At 37.5% G+C, this 19,854-nt stretch overlaps 1 protein-coding gene across 5 annotated transcripts in view; it reads left to right on the top strand.

Moving 5' to 3' along the window:
* Positions 1 to 19,854, top strand: part of atp2b4 (ATPase plasma membrane Ca2+ transporting 4) — a 103,914-nt gene that overhangs the window by 78,551 nt on the left and 5,509 nt on the right. For 3 of the 5 annotated variants that reach the window (XM_073876021.1, XM_073876018.1, XM_073876019.1), the window contains 4 exons: positions 2,364 to 2,577; positions 3,327 to 3,538; positions 3,947 to 4,054; positions 7,527 to 7,709. In XM_073876021.1, coding sequence (XP_073732122.1) covers positions 2,364 to 2,577; positions 3,327 to 3,538; positions 3,947 to 4,054; positions 7,527 to 7,709 — 717 coding nt within the window. Of the gene's footprint in view, positions 1 to 2,363; positions 2,578 to 3,326; positions 3,539 to 3,946; positions 4,055 to 7,526; positions 7,710 to 14,018; positions 14,218 to 19,854 lie in introns of all 5 variants that reach the window. The other 2 variants (XM_073876022.1, XM_073876020.1) reach the window with 1 other exon arrangement.

The raw sequence follows: 19,854 nt of genomic DNA, 5'->3' as shown, positions 1-19,854 counted from the left end.
TAAGTTTTGGTACGATTTGTCTTGACCCCTGTTTGTTTAGATGATTTCAAATATCAACATTGGCTTTCGGAGGTCATGCACCCCGCCTTTATTTGAAAACATTTTAAAATATATCAGTGCTATGGCTTTGTCTTAAGATGCACACCAGTAATGTTTTTGTAAGATATGTTTGTGAAAACTACATAAATGTCTTATATAACTAAGGCCTAGTCCTGGCTTAATCTAAACCCTGTCCAGGAGACTAGGAAAATAGGGACAGTATTGGCAAAAATATGTTTTTCATTCAACAATCAGATGTTTTATTACACTGACATAAAAATGGTGAATAATTATGTCTATATAAGTTGCTCATATTTTGTAGTTGTGTTGCCACATAAGTATACATATAAATTTAATAGGCATTTGATTTAAAAATTGGTGTTTTCATTTGGTACTTAAAAATAAATAAATGATAAAACAAAGAAGTCCAGGGGTGCACATAACTGGTGCGCATGCGCGATTCAAATTGGCCAAATAGGCTTTATGCCCAGCTGCACTACTTCCTGAACTTCAGCCAGCTCCTTGTTTCCTGTCTGCCATTATTGGACAAACTGATTAATCCAGGTGTGCCTGACCTCAGTAGTCACAAACAAACTGATTAATCCAGGTGTGCCTGACCTCAGTAGTCGCAACAACAATAATCAGACACACCTGGATGAATCAGTTTGTTTGTGACTACTGAGGTCAGGCACACCTGGATTAATCAGTTTGTCCAATAATGTCAGACAGGAAACAAGGGGCTGGCTGATGTTCAGGAAGTAGTGCAGCTGGGCATAAAGCCTATTGGCCAATTTAAATATTAAATCACAACCAAACGCGAAACAGATCTCATGCGATGTCCTTACTCACGTGTTGTTTGATAAGTTTTGTTTGCGCACACCTCAAGCGCGAACACGATCTGCATTGTATGGCTTTAAACAGCTTGCTAGTAACTTGAGTAACTTATAAGCAAATGGTAAGACAGCACGCAGAGTTTGTTTTCTTGCACTTGAGCGGACATTTTAACACACTTATCTCAAAATGCCTTTATTATAGTAATAAAAGTATTTACACATTAAATAAATATAAGCAGTTGAGAAATAAAATGTGTGTGTAGCAATATATTGGATCAATGCATTTAAAGTGATAGTACACCGACTTTTTAGAGTATAAATACTGTTTTTAATGTTAAATTAAATAACAAAGAAAATAATAATTTCCTTGTCTTGACTAAATAACATTTGTAACTTTAGTAAGAATTAATCCAATTTATACAGTAAAAACTAGGCAGTATTTTCTGATTACTTTTAGTGTCTGTACTGTACCTGAAACTACAGACCAACCTCAAAACATAAACAGCACTGTTTATTTAATTTTTATGTTTGTTCTATTGTATTTTTTGTGTTATTGTTCATAATTAGATATTTTTATTCCTGACCATTTACTTAAAGGAACAGTATATAGGATTGTGGCCAAAACTGGTACTGCAATCACAAAACTTGTGGCTAAAACTGGTACTGCAATCACACAACTGGTGGCCAATACACAACACGACAACATAAACATCAGTTGAGGGCTGCAACTCCACTTTTTAAATGACAATATCCTGGCCAGACCACTGTTGTCAGCGATATAAGTATTTGAAATGAAAATAATTTCTTAATGTCTAGTGACATATCAGGGCCATTTTATGATTAATTGATATACATTTCTTACATACTGTTCCTTTAACAATTGTCTTTAACAATATTTGAAATTTATATGAGTTAGTAGTCATTTATAAAGGTTACATGGGTTAAAAACAATAACCAGGCATATTTAATTTTAAGTACATCATCATCTACCATGTTTAAACCAAAGAGATATGGCGAAAAGAGTAGTCTGGAGATTAGTAATGTTGACAGCATGTAGGATGTCGGTGCTATGAACAGTGTGAGCACCGAGCAACATCTCCAGGTGCTCCTTTGAGAACCAGGCCAAAAAAGTTATGTGCATCCCTCTTTAAATCTCACTTGTTTATCTTATGCATCTTATGATCTCGAGAGAAAACGACAAAAAGACAAATATTATTGCTGAGAGCCAGGGTGATAAACACAAGGGTACATGGTGGTTAAGCATGGTGGGCAATTGTAGTAGATGGTTCATCATAATGTGCCATAGATTAAAGTAGGCTACACAGTACTAATAAAGACAAAGTAAATGTGCAAGCCACGTTTACTTCTTTCATATTCATTGAATGTTGTGGACATTTATTGCTTGTGTACCATTGTTGTGTCTCTGCTTAATTTCATTACATATAACAATACTAACCTGTCTTTTATCGCTCTTGCTTGTTGTGTCTGCAGGACTCTCCTCTTAAAGCTGTTCAGATGTTGTGGGTAAATCTGATTATGGATACGCTGGCATCGTTGGCTCTGGCCACAGAACCCCCGACAGAATCACTACTACTACGAAGACCTTACGGACGGGACAAGCCACTCATTTCCAGGACTATGATGAAGAACATCCTAGGACATGCCGTCTATCAGCTAACAATCACATTTACTCTTCTATTTGCTGGTGAGAAGTTCTTTTATATTCACAAAAAAGCGTGTTCCCAATATCTCAAATGTTTGTCGTAATCTAGCAAAAGCATGCATCAAGGGGTTTGTGGCTAATTGCATTTACGTTATTATGGGATGGATGGATGGTTGCCTAGCGACTGTTGGTTAAATTTGCAATATTCAAAATCGCAACCTCATTTGAGCTTAGAGATTGACACGTTAAAGTTTATCCACAGTTAATAAGTAATGCATATCAATGCTGAACTGCAATGTTATAGACAAAAGTCAGCAATGTGAATTGATACTCATGGCCAGTCAAGTATAGAAGAGTCAATTTAATCTGTGCTAGACAAAGCACTGTGAACATACATTGCTCTGTGGTAGGATTTTTCAAGTTAATTGCCTATATCCCATCTTCCTAGTTTCACATTGATAACCTGCCATAAATAGGCAGTGTATTTTTGGGAAGTCAGCCTGTGTTCCCCACAGAGCAATAGATTGCATCACAAAGTGCCTAGAGCCTGTCACAGTACTTGAGGAGAGCTCATTGTAAATTTTACCACATTGATATACTTAAATACCTGCTAGTTTAAGCAAACTCTATTCTTTCCAGTTTGTATAGACGTTTGTATAGGTGTCTCAGTGGACATTACACTAGACTGCTATTATCTTTGGAAAATTAATGGTTCCATGTATTTATGATATTCCCTGCCAGTGCATTCAGACATACAACAACTAACTGAAATGACCTTGCTGTCTCCATAGGTGAGAAGTTCTTCAACATTGACAGCGGCCGTAATGCTCCCCTCCACTCCCCGCCATCTGAGCACTACACGATCATATTTAACGTCTTCGTCATGATGCAGCTTTTCAATGAGATCAATGCCCGAAAGATTCATGGAGAACGAAACGTGTTCGAGGCAATCTATCGGAACCCCATATTTTGCAGCGTTGTGCTGGGTACCTTTGCTCTGCAGGTAGGCATAGAAGGCATTACTAACCAACAACAAGTACATTGATAACCAACTGTAAACAGGCTATAATAGGCTGAGCTGTATTACAAGGGGATGATGAAAAATTCACATTCAAATACTTATCATCAAAACATTTTTTTATTTTTATTAAAATGGTTCTGATCTGCTGTGTTTTGTGATTAATTGCCCTGCACCACACTCCTTTCTGCGATCAGTATGGACAGACAAGTTGAACTGCTGGAATCATATCGCATCGCGTCTGGTTAGGACATAGTGTTAGCTACACTAACAACTAGACTAACATATAGAGTACATTTAGATAACCATAAGACTCCAACTTTAATTTCACATTTTTTTTATGTCGATATTGTTTAACATATATAAATATGAATGTAATATACCTTGTTACAGATCATTATTGTGCAGTTTGGTGGGAAGCCATTCTCCTGCACGGCCCTCACTATTGATCAGTGGCTCTGGTGTGTCTTCATAGGGGTTGGTGAGCTGCTCTGGGGACAGGTAAGGCAAACTCTTACATTATGTCCTTGTTTGACACTAATCTATACTACAAGTTGTGCTCATAGGTTTTCCCATGAGTAAACTTACTTCATGCAAAGTATGTAAGGTGTTTAGCATTTCAATAAATGTAAATTTATCATGTTTTTTTATATATGACCTGCAGCTTTTTGTGATGCAATGGTGGTGCAATTTTCTAAGTGCATGTAAATCTTTGAGCAGAATGATTTGTGTAAATTCATTTTTTGTGTGTTGTTGTAGATTGTATGTAAATGTCTATTTTGTCAAACAGCTCCATCGAGGTAGTTAAAAATAAAGAAATTAAATTTGTACATATCCTTTAAAAAATATTTATCTTGCAGTTTATATTAAGAGCATGTAAACCTATGGGCACAAATGTAACCGTCTCCCTAGCCCAAATTCAGTGAAGCCCACTAGTGATGTTACGTTCGTGAACGAATCATTCTTTTTGAACAAATCTTTTAGGTGAACGAATCGTTCTTTTTGAACAGATCTTTTAGGTGAACGAATCGTTCTTTTTGAACAAATCTTTTAGGTGAACGAATCGTTCTCGTTCACACAATCAACTCATATTTCACATTCACTGAAATTCCTCCCCCCATACCAGCGAGCCGCTATTAGCAGCACATGCGCAGAACAGTGAACCGGTTAGCTCTGTGAACTGTTTTACCCTATGAAAGAATGATTTAACCTGTAGCCTATAGCCTTCAAGTTTGAGATGTTACGTAGCATGTGATTTGTTGAATGTATTGAACGGATACGCCCATCACTGAGTGAGTTGCTGTTTTGAGTCTGAGCGAGAGTGAGAATCTCGTTCATGAACGAATTGAACGAACTACATGTCGTTCATAAATGAACGTGTACCGCGTAGGTTGGTCATTTAGCATGTGAGTCAGTCTCGTTCAGCAGGTAGTACTGTGGTAGGCTACTGTGCACATAGGCTTGTTTGTATATATTCATATTTAACATACAGAACATAACTCTACGATTTATAAATGTGTAAATGTCTGACCAAACAATTAAAATGTTTATTATGCATGAAAACCTTTTGTTTTGGTCATCGGAACCTTATTTTATTTATTTAATGAGTCAGGTTTTTGTAAATAGTAATACAGTACAATTGTTGACTTTAGACCAAAAGGGCAACCTTAAGATCTCTCTGATGAAGCCAATACGGAAATGACTAAAGGTACGTTAACACGGGGCGAAAGCATTAACGCTTTACGGAAGGCTTGTCTGAAGCATGGCCAACAGCCAATCACAGTGGCCGCAATACATGCTTCCGGTCTTTCATAAACGTAATTGGCTGGCTCTACTTAGGTTATTTGCATAAGGCGATCTGATTGGCTGACGCACACGTTGCCGCTTGAAAAGTTGAGAAATTTTCAACTTCTGCTGCAAGCAATGGCAGTGACGCGGCGGCGACGGATCCACAATTAAGTTCGGCAACACATGACGTCACCTTTTGAAAGTGAATGGGAAGCGTTAACGCTTACGCCCCGCATGAACATACCGTTAAAATGCAATTCATCGACTGGCCGCTAGAGGCAGGCTCCAAAAGGGAGTCAATTCCCATAGACCTCCATGTTAAAATGCCCAACTCACAGCAGGAAATAATATGTTTACAGCCTGGTAAAAAAGTGTTTTTGGTCTATATAGCTAAGTTTGCCCAACTCATTCGTTTAAATTATATTAAGCCTTAAAGTTCTGCATAATTAAGGGCGTGGCCACTTGAGTGACGGGTGAACTAGAATTGAAGCAACCAGCCTCCTCAGCTTTACCCATGTCCCGCCTTTTACCCATTTTCGTTTTCCGCGAGTGATGCGTTGTGATGTGCGGCCAAGATGGCGACGGCAGGCACCGCCTACTTTAAACTTCAAAAAAGATCTTCACAAACCTATGGGTGACGTCACAGACAATACCTCCATATTTTTTACAGTATATGCTTTAGACGTTACACATTACTCTTTTTCGCCCCCTGCTGGCTAATATATGTAATTTAAAGAAATGGTTACTGAACGAATCATTATGATGATGAACTGAAAACGAACAAATCTCTTGAAACAATCAAAATTTCCATCACTAAAGCCCACTAATATTTTGGACAAAAGGAAAGCCACAAAAACACATTTACAGATGACAACGTGTGAGAGAGAGAGAGAGAGAGAGATGCACAGGCTTCTCAGTGGTGAAATAATACAAACATCATGGCAGAATGCACACGCGTGGGTGATGTAGAACATCTTTAGTTCCCTCTTTAATCCCACCAGGAGGGCAGAGGAGGGGGAGGTGAAGCAATGTGTGATTTCAAACCTGTGGGAGGGAGAGAGAGAGGGAGGCAGAGACAGCAAGTTGCCGCACAGTGCCAGAAAACGGCTGCCATCACCTCAAAGTTCAGTTTATAAAGAACTGGATGGAGAGCTCAGCACAAACAGGTCCTCAACCCACATGTATCTAAATACTTGCAGTAATTATAAAAACTGTGTAGGTAACGCACCACCACAGTCTCACAAACATGCATACATGCAAGACTGATGCATCATGGTAGGTCATCGAGAGAGCTGCAAGTTACCAAGTGTGGGTAAAGCTGTCTTCCGGCAGTTGCGTCACGCATAAGCCACTTCCTACCGGCTTATCATCTGGTGTTTGTGTGTGCCTTATTTGCTTGTGTGTACACATGTGGCCAGCTGTTTGGATCTTAAATATGAGGATGAACAGCAGTCTATCGTTTAAGTATGGAATCGTTTTGTTGCAATCTTGTTTTTATTTTAGGATCAATCATATTTTTTTGTCCGGGGGCATTATTTACCTTAAAAAATAACTTTATTTTATAAAACGTATGTAGTTTAAAGGTGCAGTGTGTAATTTTTAGAAGGATCTTTTGACAGAAATGCAAAATAATATACAAAACTATATTATCAGGGGCGTATAAAGACCTTTTTATAATGAACCGTTATGTGTTTATTGCATTAGAATGAGACGTTGATCTACATACACAGAGGGTCCCTTTACATGGAAGCCGCCATGTTTTTACAGAAGCCCTTAACAGACAACCTTTTTTACTAAGTTGTCTCCAACAATGACATGTTTGTCCGGTGGCGGCTACCGTAGCTTTTCTATGTGTTTCAAAAGCAAGAGGTGAGCAGTGGTTGCAATTCAAAACCTCACCACTAGATGCCGCTAAAATTTACACACTGCACCTTTAAATACAACATAGAAAAACGTCTGTCCTACAATTTGAATGTTCTGAAATGTCAAGGTCAAAGTAGTATAACCACAATCATATGCATTTTATTAACAAGTATAAACAGTAAACATATCACATCATTCAATGAACCCCAGGTGGTCTTTATGGTTGAAAAGTTTGTTTTCCCTCTATAATCCCAACCATCAAGCTAATAACTGTTTGATGACCTTTGACTGCTTTCTTTAAACTAAATTTTTTCTCTTTTAGTTCATCTCTGCCATCCCCACGCATCGCCTCAAGTTCTTGAAAGAGGCCGGTCATGGCATACCGAAAGAGGATATCCGAGAGGAGGTGATGACTGAGGGTGATGATGTTGTCGACCATGCCGAGATGGAGATGCGTAGAGGACAGATTTTGTGGTTCAGAGGCCTCAACCGCATCCAGACTCAGGTAAACTGTTCTTTGCTTTCTAATTTATTATTTCTCATGCGTGATTTTTCCGCCAAACGTCCCAGGAGAATACAGGAGTGATGATCGGCACAAAACCCTGCCACTGTAAGTCCTTTCTGGAGAAGTTAAGTCTCAGCAGATCATTGTTAACATATGTTGGGTTAATTATATGATTTATATTCTTGCATATGGTTCTATTACCATGTTCCTTTTTATTTTTTCACATATGTGTATTTGATAGTTATAAGGGGAAAGGGTGGAGTCACTGATGCATCATGGTTAATTTTCAGTTCAGATGATTCTACATTGATTTGTGAAATTTGGTAATCATCGTTTTAATGAATAATAAGTCGTCTCATTTAAAAAGCAAAGTCGGCGTGAAGGGCACATCTGCAGTGGGGTCATGACATATTATATTATCAGCTTAACACTTTGAGCGAAGAGAGAAATAAATACATTAATCATAAATATTTAGGGGTGTGCTACATTGCTACGACTGCATTTAAATGTGTATTTTCTATTATAAGCCAAAGCTTCGAAAAAGTCAAAGATTTGTGCCCCTAGGTTGTGGCCTAAAGATGTATATGGTAGTAGTATCTAACACCCAAAGTATAAATTAAAAGATTCCCACCCCTATGATTACATTTATTTATTTATTTATGTTTATTTAAAATAATAAAGTATTTTTCAAGCTTCAAACAGCACATATACCTGGCTGTGAATGTCAATATTACTGAACTCTGTGGATACCTGGTGAGTGTTTTGGAGTCCCAGTGGCACCCAAACTTTCCCATGTGTTCATTCATAGAAAACCTTTAAAGGAAAATGTTTCTAGATACTATGTTCTCAACTCAACTTAGATGAATTTATTCATATCTGTCTTTTTTTAATGCGTGCACTTTTAATCTTTGTGCAGCGCTTCTTGATTGTGTTATGCTGAGTTTACACCAACCACGGTAGAGGCGTGAAGTGCGAGTGATTTCAGTGTTAAGTCAATGTGAAGACGCGGTGACCCACGTCAGGAGGTCCCGCGGCGTGGAAGAGGCGTTCGGCGCGGTGCGGAAGACGCGTTTCCGCCTCATTCGCGCGTGAAGCTCGTGCAAAAGGTGCAAATTGATCGCTGTGCGCGGTACGCGCGAATGTGCTTTTTGTGCATTTTGCGTTTCATGCGAATTTGCAGCTAACGCCCGAGTTGAAAAATTTGAACTTTGGCGGAATTTCGCCTCGCGTTAACCAATCAGGGGCCTGCTTGCTGCTGTGGTGGCAGCCCCGCCGGAAGACACTCATTCAACCAACGCTTGTTATTGTCCGTAAGCAGTCACCCGGAGCTATACGACACAAGTTCTTATTTCTATGAGACAGGAATAAAAAAGACCTCGCTTTGAAGAGTGTCAGTGAGGACATTGGGCAACCTGGTAAGTTGTAATACACACTTCACTTTTGAGTCATGTGACGTTTATCGTCCATCATTGTTTATTTTCCCCCTATAGTAAGGTTACCAAATACAAACTGGTAACTCTGGTTGATAAATGCACAATCAACATCAGTCATCTTGCGAACAGACAACCGCATAGCACTTGCCCCTCCCACAAGAAGCGGAGTTTGCCTCTGACGCGCGTGAAATGCTTGCTTTTTCCGCGCGTGAAATGCTTGCTTTTTCCGCGCGTCAAATGCTTGCTTTTTCCGCGCGTCAAATGCTTGCTTTTTCCGCGCGTCAAATGCTTGCTTTTTCCGCGCGTCAAATGCTTGCTTTTTCCGCGCGTCAAATGCTTGCTTTTTCCGCGCGTCAAATGCTTGCTTTTTCCGCGCGTCAAATGCTTGCTTTTTCCGCGCGTCAAATGCTTGCTTTTTGCGCTCTACACGCGCAAATGCATCCAAATTGTTCAAGCGGCAGACCACGCGCGGTAGACGCGATTTTGATGCCTGAAACATGGTTGGTGTAAACTCAGCATTTGCATTTAGCCTAGCCCCATTCATTCCTATAGCTCCACACAAAAGTTTTATTTTGTGCCACCATACTTACTCGTGTAACTACTCATGTAACAGTCTTTAAATAGGGAAAACATGGAAGTGTTTCTTGGCTTCTAAATTCATTTCTGTTTGGATCCTAAGGAATGAATGGGGCTAGGCTAAATGCTAACACATTCACGACACGCTGTACAAAGATTAAGTGCACGCATTGAAAAAGGATAGATATGTATTAGTTTGTCTAAGTTGAGGTAAGAACATAGTAAAATATTGAAAAACTGTGGTGTTTTACTTTAATAATAGTGAACAGGGTTTGTGTTGGCTTTGGTGGCCAGGTTGAAAGCAACACATGCTCTGGAGATAACACACCTGTAATGCCATTGGGAAACCTTGTTTTCTTGCTGACAAAATGCAAAATCTTAATATATACAGGGATTTTTATTCACTGCATCTCATTGAATCAAACATTTACTGTTTTTATTGCAAAATGTGGGGGAAAGTCATGGAAAAGACCTGATGGATGGCATGTGGGAGGGAGAATCTTCTTTTAGTCACCATTGCCTCCATACATACTGTAAATGATACAATGTTGATTACAATTTTACAAACAATGTGCGGGTTCACTGCTGAATTGTATTGAATACTCTAGTAGCATGTGTACTTGTGGGTGAGAATTCTGAGAAGGCGTTTTGTGCCTATTAAGAATATTCTTTAGTACCAAAACCATGTGGAAAGGGCGGTAAACCACCCACCGAAGACTGTGAATGTATTCCACAGGCACAGATCTGTCCCTCTGGATTTAATTTGTTTTCCTCTGCTTCTGAATAACAACGGCATCCACTGTACCATGATCTAGTTAGTTAGATGGGTTAGTGTTTGTTCTGTATCATGTAATATCACTTTTGGCAGTGCACAGGGTCATGGGGAATTCATGCTGCGCTGTAGCAATTTAAAGGCCGTTTTACACCCACTTTTCTCTCAGTCTTCTTCATTTTTTGTTACAGAACTCATCATGTAATTTGGCTGTTACGATTCAATATAATGTAGCAGAGTTACGATTTTTCTCAACAGTGCTGTGAAACAGCAAATTACAGCCTATAAAAAGTCCCTGACAAAATGATTGTTAAATAAATATTTCAACTTGTATGAAAACACCTTTAAATCAATTCGGCTATCTGTTTGTCTTATAACACCTCAAATGCGTACACAAGATAACAATAAAAAGAGCAGTGAAGTCTTAAAGGGATAGTTTACCGAAAAATGACAATTCTGTCAAGTTGTTACAAATGTGTATACATTTCTTTGTTCTGTTGAACACAAAGGAAGATGTTTTGAGCAATGTTTGTAACCAAACCGTTTTGAGCAATTCCATGCAAATTTCAACCATGAAAAATAACGTTTTTACCATACTGATATCTCAAAATGTTCATAAAAAATTCTAAATAAATACCAGTGCGAGGTGTTTTAAATCTTTTTTATTAGTTTCAACAGGTGGATAAATACAGCTTCACATTATTTATGTCACATCCATAACAAAAAAAGTCACAACCATGGGTCTCATTCACTGATAATTGCGTATGTTTTTCGTATTTATATGCACACTTAAACTTCTCACAAAAACGTTCCCCATAATTCACATGTGCGTACGTATGTTTTCACGAACAAATCGTGATTCAACAAAAACTTTTGTATTAAAATTTTTTCTTAATGTATGCAAAAATTCAAGAAAACCTAAAACCATTAGTACGCAATAATCATGTATGCTATAATCAAATACTAGGCTTTAATTATAATGTGTATAATAATGTTGATATATAAAATTTACATGATTATATTTTATATTATAATATTTTCTGTATTATATATTATTATACATGATCGCTATTATTATTATTATATACATTATATTATACATTATTATAGCCTACTTTTTTCTACACATTTAAAGAAGATGCACATAATGACAAATCTTCACGCTTTCCTTCCTCACTTTTTAAATCTTTATATAAAAGCGTCAGCTTAATGCGTAATGTAAACGTCATGTAAATGTAATGAAAAGTCCAAACGTCAATCACTTAAGGGGATCACACACCGGCCGCGCAGCTCAGTGCCGCACAGCGCCGCATCGAGTCACGTCTAGGACAACTCGGAGGTATTGTAAACCGGAAGTGCACATTAAATAGCGCGAGCTTCGTCAGATAGCTTCTACTTCAAAATGCAAAATATACGTTAGCAGCCAATGTTAATCGTTTATGATTTGGGACAAATATGATGTTATTTAATGTTAAACTATGTGAGTGCCGCTGTGTGGTGCAACAGGGATTTAAACAAATTCCTGAGTCAAAGCTGGGCGGCGCGGACAGGCGCCACCTGGCGCCGTCGGTGTGCGTATACTCATAGAAAACAATGTGTTCAATTTTTTTAGAACGGCGCGGTGCTGAGCGGCGCGGTGCTGCGCGGCCGGTGTGCGATCCCCTTTAATCTCCTTTCTGTTTTAATTTAGATACAGATGCGCGTCTCTGTCATATTAATTAAATGTCATAGTTTTAATGCTTCCAAAACCTCCTAAATAAAAACTGCAAAACAAAACAGAACTTTACCGATAATAAATATGATCATGGATTTCTTTTCGGGCTCTTTTGCTTCTATTACAAACTGCTCTAAAGTTTTCTGTGGACCAGCGCTGTGCTGCGGAAAGCCTTTATATAGAGCTGGTTTGGGCGTGTTTTATGCAAATTACCAACCTTGTGCACGTGGCAACTCATGTAGAACACTCCAAATTCACTAAAGTAAGAACAAGTATAAGAACAAACTAATGTGCTTACGCACGTGTTGTGAATTAAGGGGACCGCACACCGGCCACGCAGCACAGCGACACGTCAAGTCACGTCTAGGACAACTCGGAGGTATCCTAAACCGGAAGGGCACATTAAATAGCGCGAGCTTCGTCAGATAGCATCTACTTCAAAATACAAAATATACGTTAGCAGCTAATGTTAATCGTTAATGATTTGGGACAAATATGATGTTATTTAATGTTAAACTATGTGAGTGCCGCTGTGTGGCGCGACAGGGATTTGAGCAAATTCCTGAGTCAAAGCTGGGCATCGCGGACAGGCGGGGAATGAGACCCATTGTTTCTTTCTTATAAATGCTCTTAGGAAATGCGTACATTCTCCAGTTATTTGATGTTGTTGCTTCTGGTCCTAACAAAGTATGTTATGCAGTGGCGGCTCGTGACTGCTCATCCGAGGGGCACTAATTCAGAATATGTGTTCGGAGTGTCATGTGAACCATGTGCATCACATGTTATGTCATAATAAGTGCCTGTTGCACATGCGTCAAAAACCGTTTACTATAAAAGAGACGCTCACATTCACAAAATACACGCAAGACACTCCCTTAACAGTAAACTCTGATTATGCATGAGATTATGTGAGTATCTGGCAAACGCAAGCGTCTATTTTATCATAAACCCTTTAGACGCATCCGCAGCAGGCACTTATTTTGACAAAACACGTGATGCACACAGGTTCACTCGATGCGCAAAACACATATTTTGAAAAAAGGAACCCCACATGACAGGCTACATACATGTTGTGACGAACTTTGCATCGAGCGCCCTCAAAAAAAAGAAGTCACCGGACGCCACTGATGTTATCAAAGAAATGTATACATAAGGTTTAAAATAACATGAGTAGAAGAAGAAAGAATGTTAATTTTTGGATGAACTACCCCTTTAAGTCAATCCGACAGTAATGTTTAAAGAGAAGAGTGAGTTTTAATATGCATCTTCCCCATCCCTGCTAATTCTCCCCGACTTTCGTCAGCCTGAGATGAAAAAGAGGCTAAACCTTTCCTCCTCCCATCCTCTCGCTCTTATTCCTGATTAAGAGTCAGCCCGCTGACCGCAAAAACACTACTCTACTAATTAGCTCCTTATCTTTCACTCTCTCCAAAGTCCCACCACCCCACTTTTAAAATCCCTGTGGATTTCTTTTTTTTTATCTGTCATGCCTGGTTAGTGGAACACAATGAAAGAAATAATTGGCACAAGTATGATTCAAACTCATCACTACTTCATAGAACTAGTTTCCTTCATGCTCGCTTCCCTTTTCACCGACACCTTTCTTCCGGCTCAAATACTTCCTATGTAAAACTTAATTTTTTTTATCTTCCTGTGACAGCCCCTCTGACTCAATACTAACAAAACCCTTTTTGTCAGTGATGTTCTGTGACTTTTTCCAGTAACAAATGTATCTGCTCTAACCACTTCTATTGGCTCTTGGTCTTTGTCTTTCTCTCTCTGTCTTTCTCTTTTCCTCCTCATGTCCTTTGCAGATGGATGTGGTTTATACATTCCAGACAGGCCAAACGGCAGTGCCCGGGGCCCTGCGTCGCCAGCCCTCCGTGGTCAGCCAACAAAACGACGCAAAAACTGTTTCTAGCCCCACCCATGTAGGGATTTCCTCTTCCTCCCTGTCTGCCAACTCTGCAGCGGCCGCTGGGCCGCCCGCCCCTGCTTCCTCTTCTACAGGCAGTGAGTGCCACATAACTGCATGTTGGCCATGTTCAATGCTGTAGTGCTGAATGCTTTCATAACATGAATGCTTTCATAATCTGGCAGTTACCCTACAGTAACCCAATAACCACCCTGCCCTGCCTTGTGCTTTCATTGTTTTTTTCCCATTCATTCTTGTAGTCTATCTAGCCCTCTCTCTTTACAATCTCTGCATTTAAGTCAAACTACTCCTCCCCCACATTCAATTTGCATTTATGCCATTGTCTGAACCAGCGCATTGCGTGTGATTTGAATATGGACGGCCTTGCTAATGTCTGCATGCGTCAAACTATGAGAGATGCCACAGGCAAAGATGGTCACCAAAAATCAAGTTTATTTATTTATAATGTTGCAAAATATGTTCACGGCTCAATGAGAAATATAAATGAACGAGGTTTGCACTTTTATTAAGTCATTAATTGCCAATAATCAATAAAAGTTTATTTAGATATTAATTCAAATACACTTGCTGAAAAGCAGTAAAAATTGCTTTGTAATTTTAAACAAATTAGTGCTTGCATATATTCTAGGACTGTCAGCAAGACATATCTGTTACATATTTACATGTTTTATTTGTTTTTAACTCTTTTATCTCGTCAATTAAGAGAAACATCTGCATAAAAAACTAGGGCTGTCAAAAGATTAATCGTGATTAATCACATACAAAATAAAAGTGTGTGTGTGTACTCTGTGTATATATTATGTATATATAAATATACACATACATGTATGAATTTAAGAAAAAAAATATTTAGGTGTTTTTTTATTTATATTTATAATATAAAATATATATAAATATACATGTAAATGTTTCTTAAATACAACCATTAATGTGTGTGTTTTATATATTTAAATAATTACACAGTGCACACACATAAATTAAAAACTTTTATTTGTATGCGATTAATCACGATTGATCTTTTGACAGTCCTATAAAAAGTGTTCCTAATGAATTTTTTTATGTTAATCTGCAATACTTTGATTATCCACTAGATGGCACTTACCCAATTTATGAAAACTGAAGCCAAAACGTTATTTACTCATTTTAAACTCTGTGTATGTTTTGATAATCATTCTGAATCTGATCTCTAACATAATTCCTTCACAAAAATGCAATTATTTCAGCTTTTTGCCAAAAAATATTTTTAAAGAAAAACACCAATATTTAAGAGCGGAGAAAAAAAATAAAGATAGGATGAAACTTTTTTTCACGTTTTGTTCTTTGGTTTGTTTATTGTTTGTTTGAAAGCAGAGGGTCTGTTCTTTTTATTTGATATATTTGTATGTTTATATCTTTTTAGAAGATAATTTTCCTGGAAAGCATTTTGTGAAACTTTTGTGAAAATCACAAAAAATGCTGGCGGGGAATGGGTTAAAGGCCAAACTGAGAGACAATTCAGAATATGTTTTATAAAGGCATGAATGGGCAAAACAGTATTATGTACAACTTTAAATACAAGGCTTTGAATGCAAGGTAACCTTTATAATTATAACAAAAAGGGAGACATTTATAAATCTGTTTAGGGTGTATAATAATGTCCTGCACCCTTTATAGTGCTATTCACTTCTTCATTAATACAGTAGGTCATAGTGATGCAAACGTTGTTGCCTTTCCCAGCTCGCTAAACTTTTTCAAAACAATCTTTCCTTGTGTCTTTGTGTTTCAGTCTCATTGGCAGCCACACATCTTCTGTCTTTCACCTCATACTTTGCACTCTTTCATTGTCTTGTCTGACACATTTTATTCTCTGCCTCTTTCTCTTCATTGAAATTCAAACAGGAACTGTGTCAGGCTGTTTTTGTACCATCTTTATTTAGCTTACCGTACATCAATAGCATCACGCATTTCTTTGTTTGTTTGTTTGTGTCTGTCTGTTGTGAGTGCAACCGTAGGGTCAGATGGTTCATAGAGATACATGCAGGAAAATCCTATAAATTAGCTATTTTAAGATGGGCAGAGTTAGTCCAACTGTCTTGTCATATAGTGAATTACAAATGACTGGGTGTTGGTGTACAAATGACTTCAGATGACTGTTCCTGTAGTTTTACTGGAATTTAGTCATCAAGCAGACATTATTTTTACACATAGCTTTATTCTTCTCTCTCTGATCTGCTATATATTAGTTCATCTGTGCTATTTTAAACTAAAGCAAATATATTTAGAAAAGAGCAAAATGGCACTTTCTTTGATCTCTGTGATCACAAACATAGTCAAGCGCTCCAACATTATTTGACATGCAGTTTTATTGTATACACTGCAAGAAAAGATTTTCAAGAAAAAAAATCTTAGTATTTTTGTCTTGTTTTCAGTAAAAATATCTAAAAATTCTTAAATTAAGATGCTTTTTCTTAATGAGAAAAACAACCCAAGAAAATAAGTCTATTTTTTAGACCAAAAATATCAAATTTAAGTGATTTTGTGTATAAAAAAGCAAAAAAATCTGCAAATGGGGTAAGCACATTTTTCTTGATTTTTTTCTTGAATTTAGTGTTTAAGAAAAATGTTAAGAAAAAGATTTTTTGCTTACCCCATTGGCAGATTTTTTTTTGCTTGTTTAGATATTTTTACTGAAAACAAGACAAAAATGCTAAGATTTTTTTTTTCTTGAAAATTATTTTTTTGCAGTGTACGTGAGCATGGCAATGCAAAAAATGACTTTCTTACTAAGTATTTTTGTCTTGTTTTCAGTAAAAAATATCAAAAAATTCTTAAATTAAGATGCTTTTTCTTGATGAGCAAAACGACCCAAGAAAATAACTCTCTTTTTTTAGACCAAAAATATCAAATTTAAGTGATTTTGTGCATAAAACAAGCAAAAAAATCTGCCAATGGGGTAAGCAAGTTTTTCTTGATTTTTTTCTTGAATTTAGTGTATAAGAAAAATGTTTAAGATTTATTTTCTTAAATAATTTTTGCAGTGTACGTGAACATCGCAATGCAAAAAATGACTTTCTTACTAAGTATTTTTGTCTTGTTTTCAGTAAAAAATATCTAAAAATTCTTAAATTAAGAAGTCTAGTTTTTAGACAAAAAATGTAAACTTTAAGTAAATAAGTGCTTAAAACTAGCATAAAAAATCTGCCAATAGAATAAGAAAAAGAATAAGTTTACTTTTTTCATAAACACTTATTTAAAGAAAAAAGATTCTTATTCCATTGGCAGATTTATTAATTTTTTTGCTTGTTTTAAGCACAAATTCGCTTGAATTATATGTTTTTTGTCTAAAAACTAGACTTATTTTCCTAGGTCATTTTGCTCTTAAAATCTTGGTTTAAGAATTTTTAGGTATTTACTGAAAACAAGACAAAGGTACTGAGTAGGAAAGTCATTTTTTGCAGTGCGTATGTGTTTCAAGAAGGAAATTTGCAATAAAATCGTGAAAGACAGTTGCATGGTACAAGAATGGAAACCTGAAAAGTAAACAGGAACTAAACACAGCGGATATGTTTTGATGCACATGATATGCATTTAACACTCTGCTTGTATTCCTGGGAGTTTGTTGCTCCCAGAAATACTTTCACTTTATTGTTTGGATTCCTCCTAGTGAAAGTCAAAAACCGAGCATGTGCTTTTCACAAAATTTAGGTCGACTTTAAACTAAATGACACCCTCTTGCAGATAGAACGGTAACTTGACTGCTTGGTGCTGGACGGGGATCTGTCCTCTCCATGTACTGAAGCCTGTCAGAAATCATTCTGGTGTATTTACCCACAAGACTATCTGACAAATTCTCCTGTTGGCATTCTTGTCTCTGATGCGGCATGCCTTCACAGCATCTCCAGAGTTTGTTTTCCTCCTCCTGTCTGCTTAATAAAACAGAGATGCTATCTGTTTGGTACAAAGTTTGAGTCTTGCATACTAAGTGTTTGGATTTTAAACTATCATGCCTGTTTTTACAGCAGTTTTACTTAATCACAACAGCAACAGCCTTTTTCTTTCTTGCTCTCTATCTTGCTTGCTCGCCCTCTCTACTTTCTGAAAGTATTCTTCAAAACCTTTAATTGCACAATATGGCTAAAACTAGGGCTTGACATTAACTTTTTTACTCACCAGCCAAAGTGGCTAGTGTTTTCCAAAGTTACTAGCCACTTAGCATTTTCACTGGCCATAATTTTTAGATGTGACTATGAGCTATACATTTTTCTCCATTTTCGCCCAAAAAGTGTGCGCACACTTAAAATGTCTCAATGCAATTGCCTATCTTTCCCCTTGCCCGAAGTGTGCATGTGTGCGCTCGGACTGCGTCCCGTATGATCACAAATCCGTCAGTGTCCGAGCTCTCTACATTGCGCTGGGTGAAGGGAGTCGTAGTTATTCAGTGTTGCATTGAGCATGACTTTTTAAGAAAACTACAACAAAACAATTACATTCAACTGTTTTTTTTTTGTGTGATTGTTGCGGGCAAAATTCCTTGCTCTTGCTGCACATTTTCTTAAAAAATGCGATTGAATATGCAAGATATTTATGCAATTTTATGCAATGAAATTGCGAGAACTTGCAAAAACTGCGGGAACTTGCAAAAACTGTTTTTCAATGATGTTCACGTCACATAATCACGTAACTTCATAACGTTCCCATGGCAACAGGGGACATTGCTGCACTTGTGTGAAGTAAATGCAAAATTTTTCAACTTTCTGCGAAGAGATAGGTGATTTTTTGAAAAATGCAGGGATTATGAAATCATGCAAGCCCCGCATATTTTGGGCACGGAAATCTGCAATTTATGCTGCGAAAGTGCGGCATATTTGAAAAAATGCGGTCCTCCCATAAATATGCAGAATTTGGCTGATTATGCGTTTAATCATGCGATCGCATAATCACGTTTTTCTGGAGGGACTGACATTTGGCGGGTGTGAGAGGCCGTGTACACCAAGGCGTTTACGCCTGCGGCCGGCATATGTTTTCACTTCTTTCCATTGCAGGTGCCACACTCTTCCGCAACCAAAGCACTTAGCTAAAAAACGTTGGAAAGCGCCCACAGCCTGCATCGGCCTGTCGCATTTAAACGCCTTTGTGGTCACTCCCCCTTTATGTCAAGCCCTGATCAGAACCCTAATCCCAGTAGGAATTAGTGATATTCGCAAAAACTTATTTTGTAATATTTAAACAAAAAATAATCTACTTTTTAGTATTGTAAAGGACTTTAAACCTCTGTAAACATCTTGTTTAAAGGTGCATTGTGTAAATTTAGTGGTGAGGTTGTGAATTGCAACCAACGGCTCAGTCCACAGCTCACCACTTTTGAAACACATAGAGAGCTACTGTAGTCGCCACCAGAAAAAAAACATGTCATCGTCGAAAACAACTTATAAAAAAAAAGTTTGTCCATTTAAGGGCTTTTGTAGAAACATGGCGGCACAAAATGGTGACTTCCACGTAAGGGGACCCTCGTTTGTAGATATGTAGATAAAAACATCTCATTCTAATGTAATAAAAACAATGGTTCATAAAGAAAGGTCTTTATACACCCCTGATGATATAGTTTTGTATATTATTTTGCATTTCTTTCAAGAGATCCTTCTAAAAATTACACACTGCACCTTTAAATTAAAGATCATATCTAGAAATTAAAATCATATCTCTGTCGGGTCCTAAATGGCTTTAAGAACAAGCAT

Source organism: Misgurnus anguillicaudatus, chromosome 14 (assembly GCF_027580225.2).
Source record: "Misgurnus anguillicaudatus chromosome 14, ASM2758022v2, whole genome shotgun sequence".
NCBI lineage: Eukaryota > Metazoa > Chordata > Actinopteri > Cypriniformes > Cobitidae > Misgurnus > Misgurnus anguillicaudatus.
Note: the sequence above shows the minus strand (reverse complement) of the source record. Positions and strands in the feature narration are given on the sequence as shown.